General features: G+C 35.1%; 2 protein-coding genes across 12 annotated transcripts; both read right to left on the bottom strand.

The window, feature by feature from the left end:
• Positions 1-336: 336 nt before the first annotated feature.
• LOC109852509 (bestrophin-4-like) lies at positions 337-7785 on the bottom strand. Of its 9 annotated transcripts, none has more exons than XM_020423747.1 (11): positions 6645-7785; positions 6096-6212; positions 5059-5988; positions 4089-4409; positions 3643-3976; positions 3339-3560; positions 2871-3169; positions 2720-2761; positions 2333-2553; positions 1987-2251; positions 337-1261 (listed from the first exon to the last, which is right to left on the bottom strand). In XM_020423747.1, the coding sequence occupies exons 3-11, from the start codon at positions 5127-5129 to the stop codon at positions 940-942; spliced, it is 2097 nt and encodes a 698-aa protein (XP_020279336.1). In that variant the 5' UTR covers positions 5130-5988; positions 6096-6212; positions 6645-7785; the 3' UTR covers positions 337-939. The 9 variants fall into 9 exon arrangements, with proteins under 9 accessions (XP_020279336.1, XP_020279327.1, XP_020279345.1 ...); XM_020423738.1 differs by having other exon boundaries at positions 5059-5404; XM_020423756.1 differs by having other exon boundaries at positions 6100-6212.
• A 1362-nt stretch (positions 7786-9147) lies between these two features.
• Positions 9148-25939, bottom strand: LOC109852224 (probable phospholipid-transporting ATPase VD). Of its 3 annotated transcripts, none has more exons than XM_020423189.1 (19): positions 25252-25939; positions 24831-25084; positions 22216-22872; positions 21807-21986; positions 21479-21739; positions 15665-15940; positions 14738-14906; positions 14240-14593; positions 13580-13875; positions 13315-13476; positions 12970-13243; positions 12457-12889; positions 11706-12091; positions 11225-11512; positions 10867-11118; positions 10664-10768; positions 10401-10588; positions 10072-10245; positions 9148-9978 (listed from the first exon to the last, which is right to left on the bottom strand). In XM_020423189.1, the coding sequence occupies exons 3-19, from the start codon at positions 22860-22862 to the stop codon at positions 9927-9929; spliced, it is 4497 nt and encodes a 1498-aa protein (XP_020278778.1). In that variant the 5' UTR covers positions 22863-22872; positions 24831-25084; positions 25252-25939; the 3' UTR covers positions 9148-9926. The 3 variants fall into 3 exon arrangements, with proteins under 3 accessions (XP_020278778.1, XP_020278786.1, XP_020278795.1); XM_020423197.1 differs by lacking the exon at positions 24831-25084 and having other exon boundaries at positions 25252-25422; positions 25500-25939; XM_020423206.1 differs by lacking the exon at positions 24831-25084 and having other exon boundaries at positions 9148-9563.
• Between the last annotated feature and the right edge of the window lie 318 nt (positions 25940-26257).

Here is a 26257-nt window from a genome sequence, read left to right as displayed (position 1 = left end):
CGCGGAGCGCTCACATACACCAGGCGCGTGGTTCATTGACGTGCGTTCGGCTAAAAGTCGGTGCTGATTGGCTTGATTTATTCAATAATTACTGTTATATGTAATAGAAAACAATGGTTCAGGACTTTTCGACTTAGTTTTATTCTTTCTACCTGCTTACGAGAGATTTTACACTAATTGTCGGACATCCTGTATATCGATTGAGAACATTTATAAAAGGATTTATTATCTTTTCACGCATGTAACAGCCCAATGGATGTTTATTCGCGGATCTTTGTTACTTAAGATCTCGGTAATTATTGTAAATCTCGCAAAATGGTATAAAACTTTCCGACTCAGTTTTACTCCTGTCTACGAGATTGTACGGCACTTACCGGACACCCTGTATATACGTGTGTGTGTGTGTGTATTTCTCTGCTTTTATTATCATTAGTAATCAAGCATATAAATTACATAAGCATACAAATATATATTCATTAAATACATATTTTTATCAATGTAAAAACATCTTATTAGCTTTTTAGAAATGTTTTTGCTGATATTCTCAATTATTTTATAAGAATATAAAATCTTATTAATTGGCAATTAAAAATTTCTATAAGTTTCTAACTGTCTATAAGTTTTTCCCACTAATTTGTGTTTATTGATAACATTTATAGACTTTTTTGAGAATTAGTGTTTGATAAGTACATTAAAGAACCACAAAAAATTTTACTGTTAATTTGATTTGATTTTCTGTCTAATATTTGTAGTCGCATCTTGTATTTCAAATGATCTTATTACTGTCCTTCATATTTATGCATACGTATATAAATAAGACTTTTATATTTTGCAGAAAACAACTTAAAAATATTTCCGTCCATGATTCATTTGCACTAATAACCTCTAAATAAAAACTGATGTAACAAAAAATACTTTAAAAACTATAGTTTTATTAATCTAATCACTTTCGTCCTGTTGTTGTATTTTCATATTTTGTCGTGATACATCTGCTAACTCTGTCAGTAAAAGAGTTTCTGAATCTGGAGGACTTTTTGATTGATTACCATTTAGTATACTTATTTGACCGCTAACACTTCGAGCAATTCTACGGTTGCGTCTTCGTTCTTTCCTCTCATTTTTCAATTTCGTAAATTCATTCGCGGAATCGTCCGAGCACGTGGATCTTGGAGTACTGGGCAAATCATCATTTATTCCGCTGCCAGGATAACTCGCCGGTTCGAAAATACTTGATTGTACCGAGTGCGTAGATATTTGTGATCTATAAAATTTAAAAGAACATGTTACGACGTATTTTTGTTCTTAAAATCTAATATCTTCTGATGAAACCGTAGTTTAAAGTTGTTCAAAGTCATAGGTTTATTTTTTGCTTTTAAATCATGAAAAAAACTTTTGTTTCTGATTTTTTCCAAAATTTGTGCTTATATTTGTTTATAATAATTTTTCAATTGTTTAAAACACTTTTTAACACAAATATTCTTAAACTAGAGACTTTAACAAAAAATCTAGATATAGTACGTTCAAGTTTGTTTAGTTTTGAGCAAGTTACAGCTGTTTGAACTTTTGTGGGGTTTCCATGATTCCCCTGTTCGGGTTTATAAAACTTTTGCGTGCGTGTTCTAGGATTAACAATATGCTTGACATTTATAACAACTTCGTTTTAAGATTATTTATATCACGCTTTAGTTTAACGTCACAATTTTAAAAAATAACAAGATATCTTTTCATAATTAAAAAATCATTTTTTTTTAAATATAAAATCTCTTGTAAATTATTTCAATTAATTTTAAAAAGCATTGATAAAAACCGAATCTCCAATTGAAATGTTTGCAATCTGTTCATAATAATAAAAAAAAGTAAGAAAAAACCCATTCAACCATGCTTGTATTCTTATATACATTGGCTTTTTTCGTTCATTTATTTAATCCTAATGAACTGTAAAAATTTATAGTTGTGATTTTTCTGATGGATTGTTACATTACAAACCTTATACCGCTCCGTCTATCACGCGTGTTTCCGTTACTGTCAGTTGCTCCTATTCCCGGTGCGGGTGCACTCCTAGAGAGTATGTCTCGTCTGTGAGATAGCGCGGAACCAGGAACGTCGACAGGATCACTCGGTGGTGGTGGGCCTTGAGCGAATATACTTTGTACATGTGGCTTGTTAGTATCGTTCGATTGTCTTAACGACGTAAGAGTCATCTGTTCATCTACCTCCTCAATGACACCTATCCTCATAGAGCCACTTGCACCTTTGATAATTTCAAATTGTTAACTTGTTTGCTTAATATTATTTAAATGAAAAAAAAAAAAACATTAGATAAGGAACGTACCGGTTGGACGTATTTGCAGCGAAACTGCTGAATTCGAACTTGGAATTTTTCCAGAGACTTTGCTACCGCTCGAATTACCACCATCCGGTCTATCTTCTTTGCTAAATAATCGTTTAAGTACACTGGTAACGCTATTCACTCTCGTAAGCGAGCCGCCCAAGTTGCTAGGAGTTGAACCACCACTGAAATTGCGCTCTCGATTACTAACTCTGCTGGCGCTCCTAATAAAAAATTAGCAATACTTAAAATCGTGAGAATAAACGATCGTCTGTTAATTAAAGATATAGTTATATTAATGAGATAAAAATGTAGTTTTCTTGTGAATTTTCTAAAATATTCGCTTCTTTCATTTTACCAATTTTTCGCGAAATATATAAATGAAATTACCTCACTAATCCATGGTTAATCAAGGTGGTCTCAGTACCAGTTCTGATGTCATATTAAAATACAATATTGAATGATTTGTCAATAAATGTTTCTTGAAAACCATTTTTTAATGAAAACTACACAAAAAATAAAACAATATTTGCTTGTTTACCTGGAAAATTTTCCAGTTGCGAAAAAATGTATTCCTGATGCTGCGTCGTCAGCGAGATCAGTACGGAATTTCTGCTGATCATCCGGCGCCAGATCTTCGATTTTAACCGATGACGGTTGCAGTTCTTGTTGCGCGGCAGACAAGTGTATGCCAGCTGTTGAGGGTTGGGGTGGCTCTTCGCGAAAAGGTTGCGCTGCTGCGGTATATGGAAGTTCCATAGGAAATATTTCATCCCAATACTGATCGCGTATAAGTTCAGGATGTTCGTGATGCATTTCGTCGACAATTAAATAACTTACCTTAAAAAAAAAAAAAAAACAAACTAAATATTTAACTATGCGTTTTTTTATCATAAAAACTTTTTATAATAAACACAAAAAAGTACTTTTATTATAAAAAGTATTTTTCGAGCATTTTGTGTTAATTTTGTTCTGGTAACAATAACAAGGGAAAAAGAGCAATTCTTACTTGTAAGTTACGATCAATTAACCAATTTACTTCGAAATCATCATCATCCTCGCCAAACGGATTGATTAGCGTTTCGGCTACTTTTAACCAGCCCATGTAGAAGAAGAACTGCAACGTCGTGAACACTGGGAAGTACATGTCAATGATTGACTCTGATTTTTGAACCCATTGACGACCCATTACACTTGTCAGAAAATATGTGTACACTGCTAACGTTACTACCTGCAGAAAAAATAAGACATCAAGAACACTAAATTTTATGATTTTCTGTAACAAATAACATCATATAGCATGACCTATTTACTTGAGTATATACTAAAGGAATACTAATTGTGTCATAATGTAAGATATTGCCGCAGTTGCCGCGGAATTTATTGAGTTCGTCAATGAGAGTCTTGACTGCAAAATCGTCGCGTATTCGGCCTTCTCTCCGAGCGCGAGTTACAATGCTCGCGGCCCAAACTATCGGCAGCCAGTGTTTACTCGGCTTCGGAAATTTTGCATTTAAACTTTGGAATACCGATAGTTCGTTCTCCAGCAATAAGCCAGTTTCTACAAAATGCTCCAAAGTGGGAAATCTCTTCTTTACGCGCGGTGCAACGTTCGTCAGAACTATGGTTAGGCAGAGACACACATACCTGTAGAGAAAGAATTTATTTCTGTCTAATACAGAAAACTCACAAGTCTATAAAGAAAGTTTTTACCAATAACTTAATAACTTAAAAAAGTTATTGATATTCCGTATTATACCTAAGAATTGTTCGGCGCATTAGACGTCCGCGTTCGTCGTTACCTTGTATAGTAGCCGATACGAAGACCGCGATAGAATCAGGCCATGGTATCGCCATATACTGATTCCACCATCTAGTCATCACGATACTAACATAAAATCCTAGGACGAACGATAACGGTATTAAATCACTGTACTCGTTGCAGTACGCCACCACAGACTCAAACGTCTTCTTCTGCTCATCATCCAACAGTAATCGGTAAATGCCGGACAGTAAGTAATAAATAAAGAGGTAGAGGGCTAGATCGATCCAGACGAGCTTGTAAATACTCGCTCGCCATCTGAAATACAAATCGCGCGTTTTATAGAACAGAAACAAGCGTGCGTGAAACGCCTGCAAGATAAACGATGATAAAGTGAACGATCCGTCGAGATCTCGCGTTTGGCAAACAAAACAGAAATCCTAAATAAAGATAGTTTCTACAATTCTTGAAAATATAGAAAAACTGCATTGTATAGACAAGCAAGCATTGGTATATCGCGATAAAACGCGATAACGTCACCAATGTGTTATTGAGCCGAAAGTCAATAATTTTTGCTGGAGATGGCATATCTTTCACCTAGTTTTCTCTTCATGGATAACGGCTTTCGTTATGTTTGAACTGTGTCAACTCTGCGGATGACGAAGAGAAATATTTTTATGCAAACATCTTTGTCATTCGTCGAGATTGAAAGTCTTCTTCAAATTTATAATTAATAGTGAAACTATTCTAAAAAAGTCGCTCGTAAATAGCGTAGCATTTACTATAAATCCATTTATTAAGTAAATTTTAATAATAAGATATTGCGTTTCAGATAAAGTTCATAAATTATATTTTTGACGTATAAGCTAACTTTTGCTTCTATTGTAGAGAAATGAGAGAAAAAAAGAAATAAATAAAAGTGTGTAAAAACAAATTTAAAAAAAACGAATGCTGAAAAATATCTCACCTGAGCAACAACTTGAGGAAACAACCGAGACCTCTGCAAGTGGCTACCTCAGCGGTGTAAGTCACCGTCATTTCTCGTTCGTCGCGTATCTCACGTGATAATGTCTGTCTTCCTCTCACAACTCTTTGCAATAAGTTCGCACTTTTGTCGGTAGACAGATTGTAACATTTCCTGAACTTGTTCCGTCAGAGCGATAAGTGGGCGCGGTAAATCGCAATCGCAGATAGCGTCAACTTCGTCATCGTCGACGTTTTCTCGACGAGATCGAGCCAATGGACCACCGGTACGAAACCGTCAAGGTCATTGTAGACAGACGATCGGTCCACCTCTAGTGTGATTATGTAAGCTGTGTCACCACAGAGCGGGACAAATTCATTAACTTACAATACATACACTATTTACGTTTCGCGAAACTCGTTCCGTCAATGGTTCTATTGTTTAATTCCTATAGTTCTTCTAAACATGTTCTATGTGCGATAGTACGAAGTAAATTTCTTATAATTAGTTTCACTTGCGCGTTCTTCATTACTTTTAATTTATATAATTGCATACACATTTACACATTCATTATCCCTCTCCAGTCTGTATTTATCAATGCTTTTATCACGATCACACGTTATCTGAGCTGAATATGTTTATAAATTTTTATATGGTATCTTTCCCCGTAATAAATTAAATTCTCTGAGAAAATGTTAAGTTTCCATTTAACTTATGAAAATTTATCGTTTCAAAGATAATTTAAAAGTTCTGAATTATCAAACTTTTGTGTTATTTTCTTTGCAATGGAAACAGTTATTCAAATTCTGTAATTAAAGTAAGTTTATTTTCTTGCAAATGATATTAGGAACTACTTTTCGCGTGTGGGGCAACTTGTTGCGTTGTTAATCTCACGATTCTCGCGGCTTCCTTGAGGATAAACTTCTGAAGAGTCTGACACAAAAATGAGTAGATGAGTATTTGAAGTAACTTAAAGTGGACGGTTGAGTATTATCAAAGATTGTCAATATCAAGGACATGTCACGTATACGATGATTTACCCACAGTGTTGAACCGTTTATTTTCCCAATTAGAGGATAGGCGCTCCATCATGTAACTGGCATCAATCAACCATAGATCTGCGCGTTTCTTCAATTTTCCTAAGAGTAATTTCCACTCTGTAAGAATTGAGTCAGTTAAAAGAATCTATAGAAACATACATGCTTTTTTATTTGAGTTTTAGAAAAAAAACTTGGTTTACAATATTTTTCTCTGTTTATGTTTATAAAAAAAGATTTATGATATAAAATCTATAATATTTGTTAAAATTATTTAGTAATATTAGACATGTGTATAATAATATATAATCGGTAAAACAATAAAAAGTTTTTTTTTATTTACTTTTGTTTTCATGGCAATTAGATACCTTACGATTAAAATCTTCAGTACAGAAGTATTGTAAATATGAGAGAAGATTTATTAGTAGTAAAAAGATTAACAAGAAAGAAAATGTAACAAATTGTTTTTCAATTCAATCCTTTTTCTGTCGTGGAATTCATTTCTTGTCTAATTAATAGTTTATGAAATTAATGTTCTCTAATTTTTCTTACTAATTTATCTATACACTCTCCGACACATATTCCCCGGAATATATATTTGTCTCTCTCAGAACTTGTTCTCATGTCTACATCGTTATCCTTGGGCAGAACACGTTATCATGGAGGTATGACCGACACAACGTGCTAGCGGATGTCAGTCTCGGCCGATCCTCGGAAGTCGATCGCGAGTCGCGAGTTTCTGTATATATCTCATGACGTCACCGTAGTTAGTATGACGGTATCAAAAGACATTACGTGTATAGCGCTCCATTGATTAGATTTGGACTAAAGTTTGAGAAAAAAATTGCCGCGAAAAAAAAAACTGACTACGGTTATTTTAATAATTTAAAAATTTGACGCGCATAAAGTAGAGAAAAAGCAGAAACTGTTATATAGCATGTCATATGTAACGCAATAAGATCAACTTTCAACGTAATTGCGGTAATCGATGCCGGTTTCGCGAAACTAGGTATCTTATCGCGTATACGTTTTACATCCTTACTATTATTTCAGTGTTTTATATTATAGTTAATTTTTTGCCAAGTAATTTTCCTCGCAACTTGTGACATTCTTCTGCAACAGCGCGAGTCAAAATATTAGCATATATAAATTGGAATACGTGTGTCATTCATTTGGCCACGCAATAGACGCTAATGCTGTCAGGTAATTTTTGACCTTGCGTCTCGCTCGGGGTATTTGTATTTATTGTACATACATACTTACCTATTGCATAAACGCGATCGCAAAATTCGTTATTCCTTATAACTCATTGAAATCAGCTGTTAAATTTCACATTACGGTAATCATGTATGTATCTACACAACTTGCACTGAAATATCGCATATTTATATTGAAACAAGTGTTTAAGTAAAAAAGAAATAGTGATTGGAAAAAAAATCACGGTGTTTCTTGTCTGCACTAATAAGAATTTGATGGGAACAAAGAAGGAAATGTAACATGCTATTTTCAGGTAGAACACGAATTCGCATTGTTACTTGCCTTGTTTATTTAGTCAATCAATTCGTACTTTCGACTTTGCGCAAAATGTCAGTACAAAAGTGGACGCGCGTGATTCGGAATCGAAACGGATGCAATTCGTGAGAGGACGCGTCGCCACACGAACACAGCACATGACACATCTAGCGCCAACGAGTACTGAGACAACAACCGCAGCGGAGCAGCACAGCGTTTTTGACCCTCCCCCCCTCCCGCTCTCCGCACCTTTTACCCACTCTATCCCCACCGCATCGTCGACGCGCGTTTCCGCATAAGTCAGTGGTGCTCACCGCGTATATTTTGTCTGCTCAGCTGATTTCGCAAACAATACGCGCGATTCAATCAAATACGCGCAATACACTTTCGTATATCGCTATTGATTGTCTTTATTAAAAATCTTGCAGATCTTACCAAATATAATCAATTAATAATTATATTCGCGTAATCTCTTTATCTATCATAGAATTAACGAGTTTCGCAAATCTTTTATTTTAAAATATATAAATATTATTTTCTTCGTAAGTTTTGTCGCAGTGATAATTTTTAAAAGAAAATTTGTATTTTTCAAATATATGCGATATATGCGCATGTAATCATATTTGAAATCTGATGATGGATACATTATGCGTGTATCAGTTATGTGTACATTTGCTGATTGAGTTGCTTTTTCAAGAAATAACATGGATAAACAAAAAGAACACTAATAGAAACAAAAAGTAAATACGCGTTGATTTGTTTTGTTTTTAATATCGCAATAATACTCTTCTTACATTAATTAATGCACACAACAATAATTCATCATTATCAAAATATTATCAGATAGCACGTGCAACGTGTTATCAATGTAACATTCAATATACATTATTCAAATTAAAAGCTCTATATCTCACAATAGTTGCTTACAATATGATATTGTACAATCAATAGTATAATACAATAGATATAACAAAGTACATGTATAACGGCGTTATATTATTATAAATTTGTATCTTAGATGTTCCGTCGCGAGACCGGAAATAAACAATTTCACGAAGCTACGTTTCTCTAAGCGTCCGTCCTCGTTCACTTTATGACATAATATCATAGTAACTATCTAACAGTAACTTAGCCAAAATCTGACTTGGAAAATAAATCGATTGTGGACGTGTTAATCGCGTCTCATTAGGAACACCGTGTCTATGTGTGTGTGTATATTTATAATTTACACTCTTTTTACATTTTTGTACATTGATTCTCGACACACACACACACACACACATGTATGTGAACAAAGCGCTTGATACATCCGTGTGTTTCTAGCATTAGTTTTCCGCTCAAAAAGTTCGCGGTTGTAAACACATTTTTGAGTAAAGTCAGAAACAATAAAAATAAAACTAATAATACGTAAACGGTCAATGAGAGCCTTACGCTGGATTGCAAAATAAATAAATAAATAAATAAATAAATATATATATATATATATATATATATATATATATATATGTACATATATACAATATATATATATTTGATGGTTAGATTTAAGAACACTGAAGAAGACTAAAAATAAATAGTCGAAACGTTTGTTAAAAATTTAACGATTTTATCATTGTGCACAACACCTTGCAAACAGTTCAACTACGCCCTAATATCTAACATATTTAACGGATATATATATTTATTTAGTTCGCAACGGACATCCAACGTAAGATTCTTATTGACCGTTTACGTATTGTTAGTTTTAAACTTCTAGAGCCTAAAACTCTTTATTAATAAAAATAAACTGCACGCAAAGTAAACGCAGCGTAGACTTTCATTCGAATCCTGCTTGGTTCAATTATGAATAATTTTGGTCCCTAGAAGTCACAAAGGTCCCTAGAGGTCACAGCCATTGAATGCAACGAACGATGTGAGATTTAAGGCCACACGGGTTGAAATCAATCGCGATAACTCGAACTAGAAAATGACAATGAAATATTAGCGTTATCATGAAATCGATAACGAGGATTGTCTCGACAGGCAAGCAATGACATTAAACGACCAAGTTTAGTCATTTTTTAGTCACGCACGAAGTTACAAGCCTAATTTCATTCTATAATTATTAACCAGCTTTTGCACATCGTCACTCTAGCTAGCTTGGGAAATTGGAAAATCGTTAAGCAAAGATAGTTAATCAGATTTGTCAGTGCAAGGAAAAATCTCAAAAATTTGATTTTTTTATAATCAGCAGACAGTGAAAAAGATTTCTTTCTTTTTTCGACGACTTGGTTAATTTTCTGAAATAACAAGATTGACAATTCAATCTGATTGTGGCTGTTGTCATGCGACGATAGTCGTTAGAGCATTGTTTTTACTTCCGTAGCTACCGGGTCTGCAATACATAATGATACATTTTTTTACATTTGAAAAAAATTAACAGTGTGGAACACTCATAATCAGTGTTTAATACAATTGGATAATATACCTAATGGTAGCATGTTGCGAGGAGCGTGACCATCCAGCAATAAAATTGACTTCGCTTCTCTGATTGCTGATACGTTGCCGACGAACTTGACCGCCGCTTTTTGCGGTGATCTGCTGCGAGACTATTTGCACAGCGTTCGGTGCAACTGTAGATCGTATCGCTTTATATACAAATCTATTAAGACATAAAAAGAATGCCAATTGAATTCAACATTTATCAATATTGCTATTGTTGAAGTAGAAAAGTTGACAGTGTTACATCCACACAGATTCGAGTCGAATATTGTTTACATGATTATTGCCATCTTGACAAGCACAAGGTAAACATACCTAGGCATTAATGCAAGGACAGATGTAAGTAGCACAGTGCACCAGTACGTACGATGTGTGATGGCGTTTTCCATTACCCAATAAGATCCGGGCAAACCCATACAATTAACGCAAACAGCATTATAAAAAAGGCAAAATCCGAAAAATATGCCCAATGAACCCAAAATGGCACCAATGTGAAGTATAGTCTGAAATAATTTGAACAGTGATAACATCTAAAGTATAAGTTTTCTACGTACTTTAACTATTTCTTTCTCACTTACCCATGATCTAGTTTCTATGGCAGCATGAAGCAGCATGACGACGATACACGCTGTCATGATAGTCGATCCAAATTCCCATATGTCGATAATCGTATCGCAATAAACCTGAAAGAAAAGTAACAAATAAATTTTTGTATCATAATGAGCAATGAGAGATCATAAAATCTCTAGTTATTTTAATTCTTCGTGACTAATGTGCCGACCTCTTTGGTAATAAAGAAGATGACGATACTTTGATAAAAAGCGTCGGCGATCATCAACCAGAACGAGCGAGCTTGATAAACAAATCCCAAGCGTCCTCTCGTATATAATTCCGGCGCAGAAAGTAACACACGTGGCGAAGCAACGCGATCGTAAATACCCAAGATAAGAGGTGGTAGCGAAGTAAACAGTAAGTTGTATAGCATCAAGTATATTTGATCTATCATTACAGCACCGGAAAAGCCACAGAACAGCTGCAAAAAGAAAAGAAAAAATGCATCATTATGAATACCTCTATGTTAAATATCTACAAATCTTCTTCTCATATTTAATTAATTAATTAATTTTTTTTATACTTACTTGAAACCAAAATATAAGGAAGACGAAAGTGGCATTTTTGTAAAAGAAGTACAAAATCATCCTAGCAAGACGGTCGTAACACCAATGTCCATGTAAAAGGAGAAGTCGACTAAGCATAGAAAAACGAAAAATCGCGAAATCCGCCGCCATTATCGCCTGTGTGCCTTCTTGCCCCGAGATACCGACGCCTACGTCAGCGGTCTGTATCATGCTAACGTCGTTCGCACCGTCGCCGATTGCCAACGTTCTCATTCCTAATTGTTTCTTAACAATACGAACTATGTACGCCTGCAACGTAAATTAATCACATTACTTTATCTAGCATTATCCTTAATTAATATTAAATATTAGTAATATTGAATTACGCTTTCATTTAAAACTCGATAAATTCTGTGTCAAATTAATTAACGCACATATATAGTTTTAAACAATATTTAGTTATTTTATACACACAGTTACATTAATATTTTCTATCGGACACCTTTTGCAATGGCGTGGCGCGACAGGCTAAGACGCTAGAACATGTTTTTGTGAGTTCAAGAAACGGGCCTGTCAAGCCCGATCGCGGGTCCAGAATCACCGTCAATGTTTTGCCATCTACAACAAGCGCGCGTTGTCGCGGACTACCGATCCTATGCGCGTCCCTTTCAATAGAATCGCGATTATACACGTTAGTAAGATCCGCAATGTCCATCATGTTCGGTTGTTGCGGATATCTGTTGATTTCTTTGTGCGCTGACTCCAGATAACTGTGTATGAGTGTCTCGGCGACGGATTTAGATCTTGCTTGCAGTTGTAAGAGCTGCATGGCCGGTGAGAAGAGCCGCGCCGAGTATGCCACGTTCACGGCGGTCTCCGGCTTGTCTCCTGAAACGGAAGACATGATCATATGTGTGATATGAAACACATAATTGCTTTGACGTTAAGTGCGAGCGCTACGTTCAAGAACGCAAACTGCTTTTGGATGACGTTATTTTTCATTAGTTTTTCTTTTGTTATCTTCTAATAATTTTTTTCTGTAATCTTTATATAAATGTTGTTTATGTAATAAAGTGTGGATACAACATTTTGATTATATGTGCGGAGAAGATTCATTTGAGACTCAATGTAAAGCGCCTCAGTGTACTTTTTTACGTTGACAGATTGCATTAAAAATAATATGTACGCATAACCGGTTTGTGTGGAAGCCAACAATGCCAATCATACGCGCTTGCTCATAACTTTCTACAAACCTGTCAGAACCCACACGACGATTCCAGCAGTAACCAGTGCGGTCATTGTCTCGGGCACGCCGGCTTGCAGCTTGTCCTCGATACCGGTCGCTCCCAAAAGCGTTAAATGTGATTCCAGCGTTGCGTACGAATCGCGTATGCGACGCTCGCGGTTTTCCGTCGCCATTTCCGCCTCCTCGTGTTTCTGTCGCCATGTCTCGTATTCTTGCAACGTCAAGGTTCGCCTCGCCATTACCAGAGTACGCAAACCTTGACGCGCATACGATTGCAAGTAGTGTCGGATACTGGCCGAGGCAACGGCGTTCTCGTCGCTAGGCGACAGCGCTGCAAACATTGTCGTGTCAGCACCCTTGCTATACAGCACGATTTCACTGGTATGTGGATGTCTGAGCAGCACCGACATGCACTTTCTGTTTGCGTCGAATGGCAGCACCTGGAAGCAATTATGGAATAAGTAAAATAAATATCAAAATAAAAATACGCGCAACTGACTCATCCGTGAAATCCATTTACATGAAGTATTTCGAATGCGAGCGTGGATTTGTCCGGAAAAGACACGATTGCGCTGCGAGGTGTTCGTTTCACGAGCTTGACGTCGTAAGCGCGCGCGGCGTGCACCAGCGCAAGCTCGTCCGGACTTTCCGCTTCGTAGATCGCAGGACTATGCAGCAGCTCATCACCGTTTTTCCCATCAGGACTACATCTCTTCTGCCCGTCCGGCGACAACTTCCGTCCCAACAGTCCGATGCCCAGACTTGGTATCGATGTTACGTTTAGCAATCTCGGTCTATAAAAAAAATATTTTTTTAATATGTTAAATATTTCTGTATTTTATATAGCGTCAAGTGTTGTACCAACCTTGATATTTTAAACGGGAATTTTGGTGTATCATCGAATGTATTAGTTGTGCTAATTACAGGTGATACCGGTGATAAGGCGCGGATAGTTCTGTTACTCGGAGACATCGATACCGGTGGGGAATTAGCAGTTGGAAATGAATTTGTTTCCAACTCTCTGATTCTGTCAGATATTAAAAAATTTAAATTCAACAGAGAAAATGATTACACAGAAATTTTTTATAATTTGATTCTCAGAAAAAATATGCACATTATCTGATACCAACCTTATAAGACCAGTTCCGTTTTTCCGAGGTTCTTCAATGACTCCACTAGAGTTCATAATATCGTGATGCGGTTGAGAATTTACGACAACCGTGTTACATGTAGCCAAAACAATAAGAAACTCTTGTAAGCGATGTCGAAATGTACCTATAAGCAAATCCTCCTTAAGCCGCGAACATGGGAGCAGATTCTCATTGTCGCCTATGTGCGAATAATCCTGGCCTCCTACCGCGCATCTCCTGAATAGCATCTTATTTTCAGTGAGAGTCCCAGTTTTGTCGGAAAAGACATACTGTACCTGTCGTAAAAATATTTCGAGCAATATATATTCTCTCGTAAAGAAAATCAATCATTTTCTATTAAATATTTTTTATATTCTTTTAAAATTTTTATATTGGAAAAAATTTAAGTGTTAAAAATTATTTTATTAAATACACACACACACACACACATAATTTTATATATTAATTTAAAAATTGTATTGTAGATGATTGGTAAATTTAATGTGAACGCATATTAATAACAAACTATCTTGATAATTCTTTATATTATTTTCTATTTTTTCCAAGAAAAAGTAGAATTTTTTTATAAATAATATTGATCGTGATACGTAAAATATCAGACTCGCGCAAATTCATTTAATATAAATTGTCCGCACTCACTTGGCCTAGTTCCTCCGTGATATTCAGCGCACGGCACTCCGCTTTACGGCCGGTTTCCGTGTCGTGTAGGGCCGGGTCGTGACCAATGTGGTATACTTGACCCACCTTGGCCATCTCGATCGTCACGTATAAGCTCAGCGGTATCATCACTTGGAATATTATGACAAAGGTCAGAAAGGTCAATATACTCTCGTAGATTGGTTCTTGTATCACCGGCAAAAACGGCACCACCGACAGGCCCGCGTACGCGGACAGCCATAAACGACATCCGAATGCACCAATCACACACAAAATCACCAGTATCACTACACACCATTTTACGTCCCTGTTCATGTGTTTCTCGAGACGGGAGCGCTAAAACAAAGTTATTTTTTGATGGAAAGAGTCTAAAAATTCGAGAATTGTTTTTTCTTCAGAATTAATTAATTAATTTTTGTTTTCAGTTTATTTTGTATTCAAATATTGACAATAACATGCAGATTAATTTTTTTTATTTACCTTGTATCTGGGCCCACCGTTGTTCAGCAACGCTTTGGTCTCGTGACCGGCATATATAACTATACCTTCGACAAAGTCGGTATTTTTTAAGACACATTCCCTTAGTAAAAGATTCTCTGTGGATACGGGCACTCTGGCACCGTTTGGATGTACCACGGCACCGTGAAACCTAAAATGCGTCACAGGCCGGTATTCATATAAGTGAATCTTATATTTAAGATTGTCTTAAGTTTATCTTCAGATGCTCTGCAGCCAATAAAACTACTCGTACACTATCTGAAAATAAACTTAAGACGATCTTAAATATAAGATCCGACTATGAATATTCAAATCGTGCGCACTTATAATTTAAGTAATTCAATTTGAACAAGCAACAAGTGCTGAGATAAATAAAACATTTGATCAATCTTTTTAATTACTACAGACATGTAAAATTAGCACTTTTTTCAATTGACACTTTCTTCTATTTTTTTTTTTTTTTTATGGAACCTTTATAATTTTTTTAAAACTAACAACGAAATTTAACTGGTAGTAAGAGCCGATATGCTGGATGTTTGCGGAAGAAACATATATCTGAATATATATTTATGTATTTAAGAATGTAAATTATATTTTTTCGCAATATAATTTCTAAATTAATTGGGAAGGGAAAATAAACATTCTCATATATGTGATGCAAATCGAACGTCCTATATGAATTCACGCGAATTGAAACATTTCAATTCAAAACAATCATATGTGTAAGAAATTTACACTCCTAAAAATATAAATATACATGTATTCAGATATATTTATTCCGCAAACATCCAACATATCAGCTCTTACTACCAGTTAAATTTCGTAGTTAGTTTTAAAACTATATGAGTTTTAAATTCTTTGTTAATTCGTTTACAATTTTTATTTTAATTAGGTCCATCAAATGTTTACCTATATATTCTAGTACTCGGCTGATCGACTTCGATCACTGATCGGAACTTGGAAGGCTGAAAGGTATCTTGCAAATCAAGAAATCCTCTAACAACCTGACGTTGCTTCAGATTCGATTCTCCATCGAGATTGCACGTATCGAGATAAGCTAAACCCTGAGGATCGCTACTTCGTAGAAGCAAAAGATCGGCCGGTACCAGTTCGTTGTTTGAAAGGTGAACCAGATCACCCACCTTGACATCCTTCCACGCTATCTTCACATATCTTTCGCCCTCGCTACAATAAAATCATACAAAATTTTATCAGAAAACTGTGGCGCTTAGTCTTAAAAATATTGCTTGCCACAACGTAACATCGAGAAAGTAATTAAATTAACATATCACAGTCGCGAGAAAATAATTAAATAATTAGTCGCATCACTATCGTAACAGACAAAATGCAGAATGTTGCGAAATTAATAGATATGAATTGTTGTTGTTGGAACGTTTCGGCTTTATTATTTGAAGCCATTTTTAGTTAATAAAATCTAAGAAAAAATTGAATAAAAAACATTGAGATGAGTAAAAAACATTGACATAATAACAATTACTGAGTTTTTTAAATTTAATTTTTAATTTTTAAACTAATTATTATTGATATCGATTTGAGAACTCCTTAATATTACGTGTATAATTTTCTCTATTACACTTTGCGTGCACAGATCGTGACAGATACAGACAAGAGTTGAGAGGAGCGGTCTTGCGTAGCTAATTCATAATGTGCAAAAGATCAATTCATCTATTCGAATTTTCTCCGACTATGACAAAATTGTCTCTTAATAGTGATTGGCGATATTTTTTCAATTAAAGCAGTTATATGGACGGCAAGGTTGCACAGCCTTGAACGCCACTCCCGTTCGTTGATTGGAATGATATTAAGTGAGACAACAAGACAAGATAATCATCAAAGAAGACCTTGCAAAATATTCGAGCACATCTGTTACGGAAGGGATGATGAAATATATCTATAAGTTAGCTCAAATGAAAAAAAATCCGAATGTCTTTGTTTACTTGTTTATTTCGAAAATGAGGAAGAGAGAACATCTTGCTACAAGGTCAGCTTACAAACGAGGCTAAGTGATGCAAATGTCGATTGTTTTGTTGCTTTGAAGAACAACGGGAAAAGAAGCAGACGCCATTCTCTTTTGTGTGATTGCTCACTTATTTTGTCGCCAGCACGCGTTTGAAATACGATGGACGACGTTACAAATCGCGCTAAATACATTGTGCATAATACAACGATGTTGCGATTAAGAGATGTTCTTTTTTTGTTACGGATTTGTATCATGGCCCTCTGCGACAAGGATGGTCAACATGCGGAATATTCGACGCACGTAACACTCAGCTAATTATGCAATTATCTACGCAACATCTGTTTAAAATCGCTAAAACGTAAATATATGCATGATAGATGTAACACATATAAGAGCTAGAAAAATCAAGGTTGCAAAAAAAAAGAATAACTATTGAATATTGACCAGTAAAACATGCGCGTAAAGGGGTTTTTCTATATTGTGTGGGTGTGTGCGCGCGCACAATATAGAAAACGTAAACAGCGTGTTTCTCATACTGATAAAACAAATCGGGACAATTTGTTATAGTTGTTACATAACTGTTTAATTTGTTATAACTGTTTGTTATACTTTAATATTATCTTCTTTGTTAGTTTTCTTAATATTTTATTTCACGACTATAAATTTCATAACTTCTGTTTATATGAAAAAATTAAAGACTATTGTTAATCAAATCATTATATTATTATTATATATTGCATATATAAGCATCATGCATGCTTACGTATGCAATATATTTATTATTGTTAATCACATATAATTCAGAATAAGAATTTCTGGCGTCAGAAAAAATTGCAAGAAATAAAGCGAGCCAAGGATGAATTATTACAATAATATAGATAGATGGATGGATTTTATAATAATAATAATAAGTATGTACATAATTGTATAATTATGTATATATGTTCTTGAACTTTATCAAGTTTTTCTCACGGAAACTTTCTTTATCTCCCAAATTTGAACAAATTTATTATTATCTATTTTACTTCAACAATTTATGCCAAGAGCCTCTTATAGAAAATAAAACATTATCCGCTTTATATGGATTTGCCGAGCGTTCAATGATATTTCATAGCTTCGATATATGTTTTGTGTAAACAAGCATGAGTAAGATATACACGAGCACGTATATATTTACACACACGTCATATACGTTTATATCCGCGGACATATACATATGTGCCCTCTTCCATGATGTAATCAATGACGTCATTGATTTAACGGCTCTCTAAAGATCTGTGCAAAACAAAAATACTCAGATGAAATATAAATCACTGAATTTATCTCAGATATTGATTAAATAAGCATGCAAAATTTTCCATAAGATATTGCAAAAATATAAGAAGATCGAAAGAATCACTATCGTAAGATTGTAGGAGTTGTAGGAAGTTACTGTTATGATCAATTATTATTATTAAAGTTTTAAAAACTTTAATAATTTTAAAAAAGAAATGTTTACATATACTTAAAACAAAAGACACGTATATTATGGAACAATTATATACATACTTCAAAGTACAACGCTCAAAAGTTGTTTTATTTCTGTTGAAATTTTTGGATAAAAAACGTAAATTTGTAAATGTTTCGACTGGACTACTAAGTTTTACAATGTCAATGTCGATGATCATATACATGACGACAAATGTTGAAGAAGATGTTTTTTAAAGACACGGATGAGGCGCATATTTGAAATGGAAAAAGTGTCACGATAATTTAACAAGCTTAATCGACAAATCGTGAGACTCGTGCGAGAGAGAGGAGATAAAAAAAGGGGTAATGGAAATAAATGCGAATGTCAAGGTCTTGATTGCAGACAGATTACAAATTAACGTGACTAGGAACGAGAAAGAGACAGAGAGAAAGAAAAATTATTTGCACCATTATGCGGATACATTGCGCTCTAAAAATGATTAGACCTGGACGATTAGCGAACATGTGTAGTCACGATTCGAAAAGTCACCGTCGCCGACAGCCGCTGCCAGTAATTTCGAATCGATCATCCTAGAGAACACACATCAGCCTGTAACTCGCTCAAGATCCTGTTACAATGATATAAAAATATATCACGGCATTTTATTTTCTACATAACAAATTTGCCACGATATAATATTTCAATATATTTCGTGAATAAATTTAAAAATATCGTTAGTATAATACACATTATATTCGTGTGTAAATCAAGAAATATGATAGAATCTTCTTTGATGAAATATATGTGCATAGATATTTTGTCACGACGACAATATAAATAAATAATTTTTTCACAATCGTATATCTCAAGAATTATGTACACACGTCTAAATTCAATCTCGATAGAATAGCAATTCGGAATGAGAATTAATATTGACAAGAAATCGACTTGCGCGTAGCACAAGAAGACATTACAAAGGGCAAGGTCATCCAACGAAATTTCTGTGGGGAAACCGATGTGTCGGAATTGCTAGGTCATCGATCAAGTTTTCGATTACATTGCATTATGAACGAAGGTTCGTGACAATCGTAGTGCTTCATCAAAACTGTCCACGTTCGTACGAACGATCGAAACGACAAGTGAGTGATTAGTCACATCGACATTGCAAGATTAGATAAAATTGTAATTATATGAAAAAACTTGGCAATTTCTCGCTGTTTCTTACGTAAGCTTGTAAGAATTTAAAAAGTGTGTTAAAGATTTGTTGTAAATATATTTTATAAAAAAATATATAAAAAAGAGAAAGAAATAAATATATATATATATGAGAGAGAGAGAGAGAGTGTGTGGGTGTGTGTGTTATATTTCTCTTTTTATTCACGATATATACAATGTATAAATGTAATATAATTTATATATGATTGTATTTTATACAAAAAACAACATTTTTACACATCAACAACTGTATGCTCCTTAAAGCCTTTTTCTTTTTGGAGATAACGGGGCCGCAACTTTCTTCACGGAATTTTAAATATAATTTATATAATATCAAAATCGTGCGGCAAACAATTAAAAAATAATTTTTATAGATACATAAATATGTGATTACTTTTTTACGCATTTAAATATCATAGAATTTGAATAGCGAAGACATTAACCCTCCACATGTCCTCAAGTAACAATCAAAAGGTTTTAGCCGTCGCTCGTTTTTTGTTAAAAAGTTATGGGCAAAAAAAATTTCATTAATGAACTATCGTTTCGCGACTCATCATATAGTTTACACATAATATATGATATTTTAGACGCAATATGCTTTATATATAAATGTTTAGTATAGAATAAATAAAAATTACCTATAAAAATTACGATAAGCTTGGAAATTACATGTTATGCCCGTTCCTGGATGTGCTCTCCTACATAAAAAAATAACAAAACCTGGGGGTGGAATGTATCAATGATCGACAGTATTACTTAGAAAGTGTATGGGTGGAATATGTCTAAAATATCTGTAGCCCTAAAGGCTGGAAGGTCCATTTTGCTTAGTCTAAAATATCATATATTCTGTTTAATATATACAAGGTGTCGAAAAACGATGATTCAGTTATAAAACTTTTTTTGTCCATAACTTCTTAACGAAGAACGAACAACGGCTAAAACCTTTCGACTGTTACTCAGGACGGTCACTTTGACAATATATATCAAGGTTATTGAAATCGGTAAGGTTGTCCTTAATGCAAATTTACTTACTGTTAATACGTAAGTTTATTTTTTAAAACAGTTATAAATGTCAAAGTAATAATTTTGCGTGTTTTCTCTCGAGAGATTATATCTATATCCAGCTATCTTCGTGTTTTTCTGCAACCAACCACGTGGCACGTGTAGATACGCGTTTGTCGACGCAAGCGTATCGACGAATTCCATGTTTGATTGCATGTTGTGTGCAATAATCTCTTCCTCGAGAAGCGATCGTTTACCGAGTGTTTCGGTTGAATCAGTAAAATAAGCGACGTATATATATACGTATGTTCACCATGTCAATTAGAATCAATGTTGAACGCAAACATCTAATATGACACAAACGAATTAGAATGCCGATGTTGTACGTTGCGCATTCGTTGCGTATGACGTAGAATATTCTTGCGATAAAAGAATGATACGGCAGTACTTTCTTTTCCATATACGATCGCACACACGCAAGTTTGCTCGCATTCGCGTGTACATGACCCACATATCTGGAGTGGTCGATTTTATTAGAATCGATCTATCGGATTCTATTCTGTCATAAGGATTTTAACTCGAAGCGGCGACAAGGATAAGCGAGCAAGGCTAAGTGAAAAATTAAATCGTTCAAATTCTTTATATATAAATTTCTTACATAAACTATAACAATTATAAGTTATTATGAAGAAGAAAATTTTAAAAATTATTTTATTTATTCTCTCTCTCTCTCTTTCATATTTAAATATTAGTATTATAAATATTCGTAAAAATCTAACAATTATGATGATTTTATGCTTTTAGTAATATCTTAATCTTTTCAAGCTTTCCACACGTCCATTAAACATACGTACTTATTTTTTTACTGAACACTGCATTTTATTGTTTTCGATTGGATTGTAATATGATATATAAGTATATTAATTTCTTTCTATAATAATTGTAAATTTTGAGTTATCTACGTGCTTTTCTTCACAACAAAGAAGGGAGAGACAGACAGTCGCATTTAAACTATTTTTATATTACACTACACGTATCACGATAGCCACGATATTGTATCTGTTTGTCGGCTTACCTAACGTACACGCGGCAAGTGGAGTTATTCACACGCCGGTCACTGGCAAGACGGCGGCGATCTTCGAAGAAATCCTTAAGCGCCGTAACGCCCAACACAAACACCACCGGGATCATGGCGACTTCCTTGCCAAAGGCATTGATCGCCGGTACCCAATTAAGTAGCACGATAAAAATAAAATACAAATTGGCCACACGGTGAAACTGCTCTAGCAAATTGCGAGGTAGAAAGCTCAGTGCCGTGTACTTAGTTGTACGCACCCTTAAGAAAAACGAAAAATCATATATAAAAACGATCGATCATTGTATTGTTTCCGCATCACTCTCACCTGTTGTCTACTCTGTTCCCGTTGGGATGCTGACTCTTCGGAATCTTTGGTGAAATTAAATGATTCGGCACTATTGTTCTCAAACGAGGTTCCTCCGGCATTGGACCGAAACAATGACCCCACAGTCTTCTCCACCAAGGAGGAGCGACGCTACGTCTTATCGTATAGATGGATTCTGATCTACAAACATACAACAAACACGTGCATATATTTCCTACAATGTGTAAAATATCACGTCTTCAGATAAAAAAACTAAAACTAAATTTTTTTTTTTTAAATTTGTATGTATAACTAATATTAACTTTAGATTATTTGTCTATACTGTTTCAGACTATCCTGCGCGTGCATATGTACACACGTTATTTTCATTTATTATTCTAATAATTTGCGGTTTTTAGCGTCTTCTTACCTGGACGCCTGACGAGAATGACCGCGAAAAGAAGGCATTCTGCCGGCAGTGGGTGGTCTGCCATCCTCTCGGTGACCCGGTGGCAGGATAAAATCTGTTCTGGAGCCGACACGATGATGTCCCGTTACAGCCGACTGGCTCTGCGTCACATCTGCCACCTGACCTTGACTGAAGGCTCTCTGATGACCTGGCTTCTTGAGCACAGACGGTCGTCCTGCGGTTGAGGCGCTTCCCATTGTTGTCAACGGGCCTAAAAATGACCCGTAAGTCTGCCATCCGTAATCCGCTAGGACACCACCGTGACTGGCCGATCTCCCGTGCGTCTTCAGAAAAATTCTTTTTCTGGCTGGCGAAGTGACCTCTTCTACAGCGTCCTCGTCTTCGTCGTTGTTGCTGATCTTCATAGATGTAGCCGTCATTGTCGTCATTGTGTTGCTCGCCGTTGTAGCGTTCATCACGGTCGAAGACTTGGCGATGATCGCCAAACCACCGTGGAACGACGATGGAAGCGGTTGAAGAGGCATTGTCGACGTTATTAACGATGACGACGTCGCATAGCTGGGGCGGCCCGCGCCCGGGAACACGTAAAGAGACCCCTGTCTTTCGATTTCCTCTCTGGCTGCTTCCTGCGCATCGTCTTCGGACATGCTGATACATCTGCATACATGATGATGTTGAAAAAAGGTTTGTGTAAAGAATAAAAATTTTTTGCACGTTAAGTTACAGTAAAGATCTCTATGTGTTTTTGCGAATGATGTTGGTTATAAATTATTTTCTATGATATATTAACGAGAATATTTGATAATCAATAAAATATAAAATATTTAACATATTATTATCTTACTTTTTGTACGATAGATACTAATATTCTAGCATATTTGTAGCAAATATCAAATTAGCGAAACTTTTATTGAGTTTAACATTTGAAGATGTTTTTCGGGTTTGAATCAGGCGTTATTGTCATTTTTATACCGACATCTCTTGTGAACATTTCAGCCTAATACTCAGGCTGCTCTTGAAATCCTGATGAATTGAGCTAAACTGTTCACGAAACGTCACTATAAAAATGACACTAACGTGGTTCAAACCCAAAAAACATCTTCGAAAGTTAATACAACACGCCGCAAAAGTACCAAATATCAGATTTTATTGATTTTCTTGATAGAATAACAAATCTTCAATTTTTTTCATCGTATTGGAAAAACAATGTATTAGCAATGAAGGTGATAAGGCAGTAAGAGTAGAGAGTAAACTATTTTCTCGGTGAAGTAACAACAGGAATCAAATATTAATACATATAGAAGGGGCACTCATCAAATTCAAACTTTTTAGTTAATATTCAGTTCCGAACTAAACCGAAAGCATGACATGAACATTTTCAATCTATCAAGTTGTTTTACTTTAGAATGTGACATTTCATTTTAATTGACCATCCATGTATAAAGTAAATTTTTGCGACATTTTACATCATATTTGACAATGTGATAAAAGTGAATACTACTATATTATATGACATTTGAAGAACTATTCCACTATGAAATTATTAATAAGATTAACAATTTTAGGAAAGTTTTAACTAATTAATAAAATTGTAGCCTCATTTGAAAATCTTGTTTTTTTTTATTGGTGTTTGTCTAGTGCTATAGGTATAACCACAATGGCGGATGTTTACGTTTAATATGATTCAAATATTGCGATTTTGTTTGCGCGTAGGGAAAGTAACTTGCGTCGATGGCCGTGTTCAGCAACACAATTGCTAAGTTGTCTTGTCAACGCTCGATGTTGATTTTATGGTTCTAAACGTAAGAGCCAATCATGCAGCTTATTCCGCTGAAATGCAACAAATCACTTTGCCAATAGCAAGCGCCGATAAGTGCGCGATTCAGGGTCAATTTTTTAGCTTAAATATTGTAATGTTGTCTTGTGTATTATTTTGCTTCGTAAAATAAATCGACAAAATATTTATTGAGAAATGATAAAAATTACAATTTTATCAAATGTCGCAAAGTGTAAAATTAAGTTGATATTCTTTAGCGACATAATAACGAAGAATATTACTCAGTAATATTCTTAATGTATATATTTAGAACAGAACAATTTATATATGGAATGTTTTGTGTATAAATATTTTATTTTGTTTAATTACTGTTTCAAAATCTTTCATAAAAATGTGACTCACAATTGAGGAATATTTTTATTAGAAGCAGACATCGAGATTTTTAAACGTGGAATTATCCCGGTCGAGTCAATTTATGTGAAAAACATGTCTTCTTGCTAACAGTCGGCAGGCAATTTTACGCGGTTGCATTCAGGCGAAGTAACCGTTACTTTACGACATTACGAAGTCAAACTCATCCAACTCTATGTTTCCATCTTTTTAGACAAATTATCTGATTGTAACTAGGTTTATGCGCGCTATTAATTTGGACGCGCATATATTCAAATTAAATTTTTTCTTGCTTCCGTGATGTGATCCACGGTCTTGTTAAAAGCGGATGATCTTCCAAAATTATCAGAAATCATACATCGGAGCGCTCACATATCTTTTGCACGTAGGGAAAGATAATGATAAGGAAACAAACTAGCTCAATACTAGCTTTAATTTATTTACTTACACAATTGTCACGATCTTTTACACACACACATATTGTGCTCGTAGTTATGTTGAAACAAATTTCATTTCCAGATGATTATCAAGATCATTACGTACATAATTCTCAGTAAATCGTACACTTCTTGCTTTTCATGGCTCATAAATTTCATTTCGATCTACTTCATTGTTTTTTCGAAATCGCAATTTTGTCAACATTCTTATTTCCGCTTCATACTACCTTATTTTCGTATAGAATTCGAAAATGAACGATGCAATCTGCAATCAACGCAGTTTACTTTTCCAAGAAAAACATCGAGGAAGAGGGTGAAAAAAAAAAAAAAAAAAAATTAGCGCGCGCTCGCTTTGCGACGTGTAACGTGGAAGAGTATATATATATAATATAATATAATATAATATATATCGAAAAAAACGAAAAAACTCACATTTTTCCTTGCTCCCGACGTGGTCCACGTGGCCTTGTTGAAAACGAATGACGTCTTCCGAATTTATCAAACGTCGGAACATTCACATGTCCTTTGCGTCGGAGGGGATCGTACGATAAGGAAACTTGTAGTCGACGAAGACGACAAAGATGAGTGACGCGCGTAAAACACCTAGCACAAAACTCAACTTGATATATTCTACGGTATCTTCTCTGTGGAATTAGCAAATGAACACATCGAATACGTACGATGTCGTTGCGTCGCGAAATCGTCGTTTTTCTCTTTTTTCGTCGATATTTTTTAAACTTCGCGCATCATGACGAACTCACCTTGCGACGTGTCGCAAGCGCGTTATCGCGAGTAATTTACCGCGACTGATAAACGCGGCCACGATGTCAAACGACGTTTTTAATATATATCTGACAACTAGGTTTGGTGCTCTTTTGGCTCAGTGGACCTATAAAGCTAGTCCATACGCCATTCTATGTCTTTTTGATAACAGGTTTAAAACCGATGGATTGGGTTCCTGACGCCAAGCCACGGAGTTGTATATTTGTTTAAATTAAAGATAATAATAAAGAAAGTGGTGTAAAACACCGAATTGTCCAAAAATATTCGCAGCACATCCAACCGATACGGCTGATACGATATATCTGACAACTATACAAACTTATCACGGTACATGTACTGACAACTGGTTCTCTTCGGCATGCCGTAATAAGTCCATTCGCGAGTAACTCCGAAATTGGCGCCATCTAGCTACAATACCTGTATATTGGCTATGTTCAGAAGCCTGAGAGCTGCCACGGCCATAAAGCCCGTTCTACATTGATTGATTTGATCAATACGATTAGTCAATTCTACCAGACCTGTTCCTTGCGTTTGCGCTTGCGATCAATGTAGAACAGGCTTAATGGTTACATTCAGAAAACTCAACGGTTGAGAGATCATCACTTATGATAGGACTATTCTTCAAAACCTACTACGGTTCCAAAAGTATGATCCA

Source organism: Pseudomyrmex gracilis, unplaced genomic scaffold (genome assembly GCF_002006095.1).
Source record: "Pseudomyrmex gracilis isolate BER0280 unplaced genomic scaffold, ASM200609v1 scaffold_1, whole genome shotgun sequence".
Taxonomy (NCBI): domain Eukaryota; kingdom Metazoa; phylum Arthropoda; class Insecta; order Hymenoptera; family Formicidae; genus Pseudomyrmex; species Pseudomyrmex gracilis.
This window is presented reverse-complemented; position numbering and strand designations above follow the sequence as displayed.

What these genes read in the sequence shown, in the direction of transcription:
- LOC109852509 (XM_020423747.1), bottom strand. Translation starts at nt 5,129, where the DNA reads ATGACGGTGACTTACACCGCTGAGGTAGCCACTTGCAGAGGTCTCGGT. An exon ending in TTCCTCAAGTTGTTGCTCAG is followed by an intron (nt 4,410 to 5,058) that starts GTGAGATATTTT and finishes TTTGTATTTCAG; the next exon opens with ATGGCGAGCGAGTATTTACA. An exon ending in TTCCTTTAGTATATACTCAA is followed by an intron (nt 3,561 to 3,642) that starts GTAAATAGGTCA and finishes TTTTTTCTGCAG; the next exon opens with GTAGTAACGTTAGCAGTGTA.
- LOC109852224 (XM_020423189.1), bottom strand. Translation starts at nt 22,862, where the DNA reads ATGTCCGAAGACGATGCGCAGGAAGCAGCCAGAGAGGAAATCGAAAGA. An exon ending in ACGGTGGGCCCAGATACAAG is followed by an intron (nt 14,594 to 14,737) that starts GTAAATAAAAAA and finishes ACTTTGTTTTAG; the next exon opens with CGCTCCCGTCTCGAGAAACA. An exon ending in TCGCATTCGAAATACTTCAT is followed by an intron (nt 12,890 to 12,969) that starts GTAAATGGATTT and finishes AATTGCTTCCAG; the next exon opens with GTGCTGCCATTCGACGCAAA.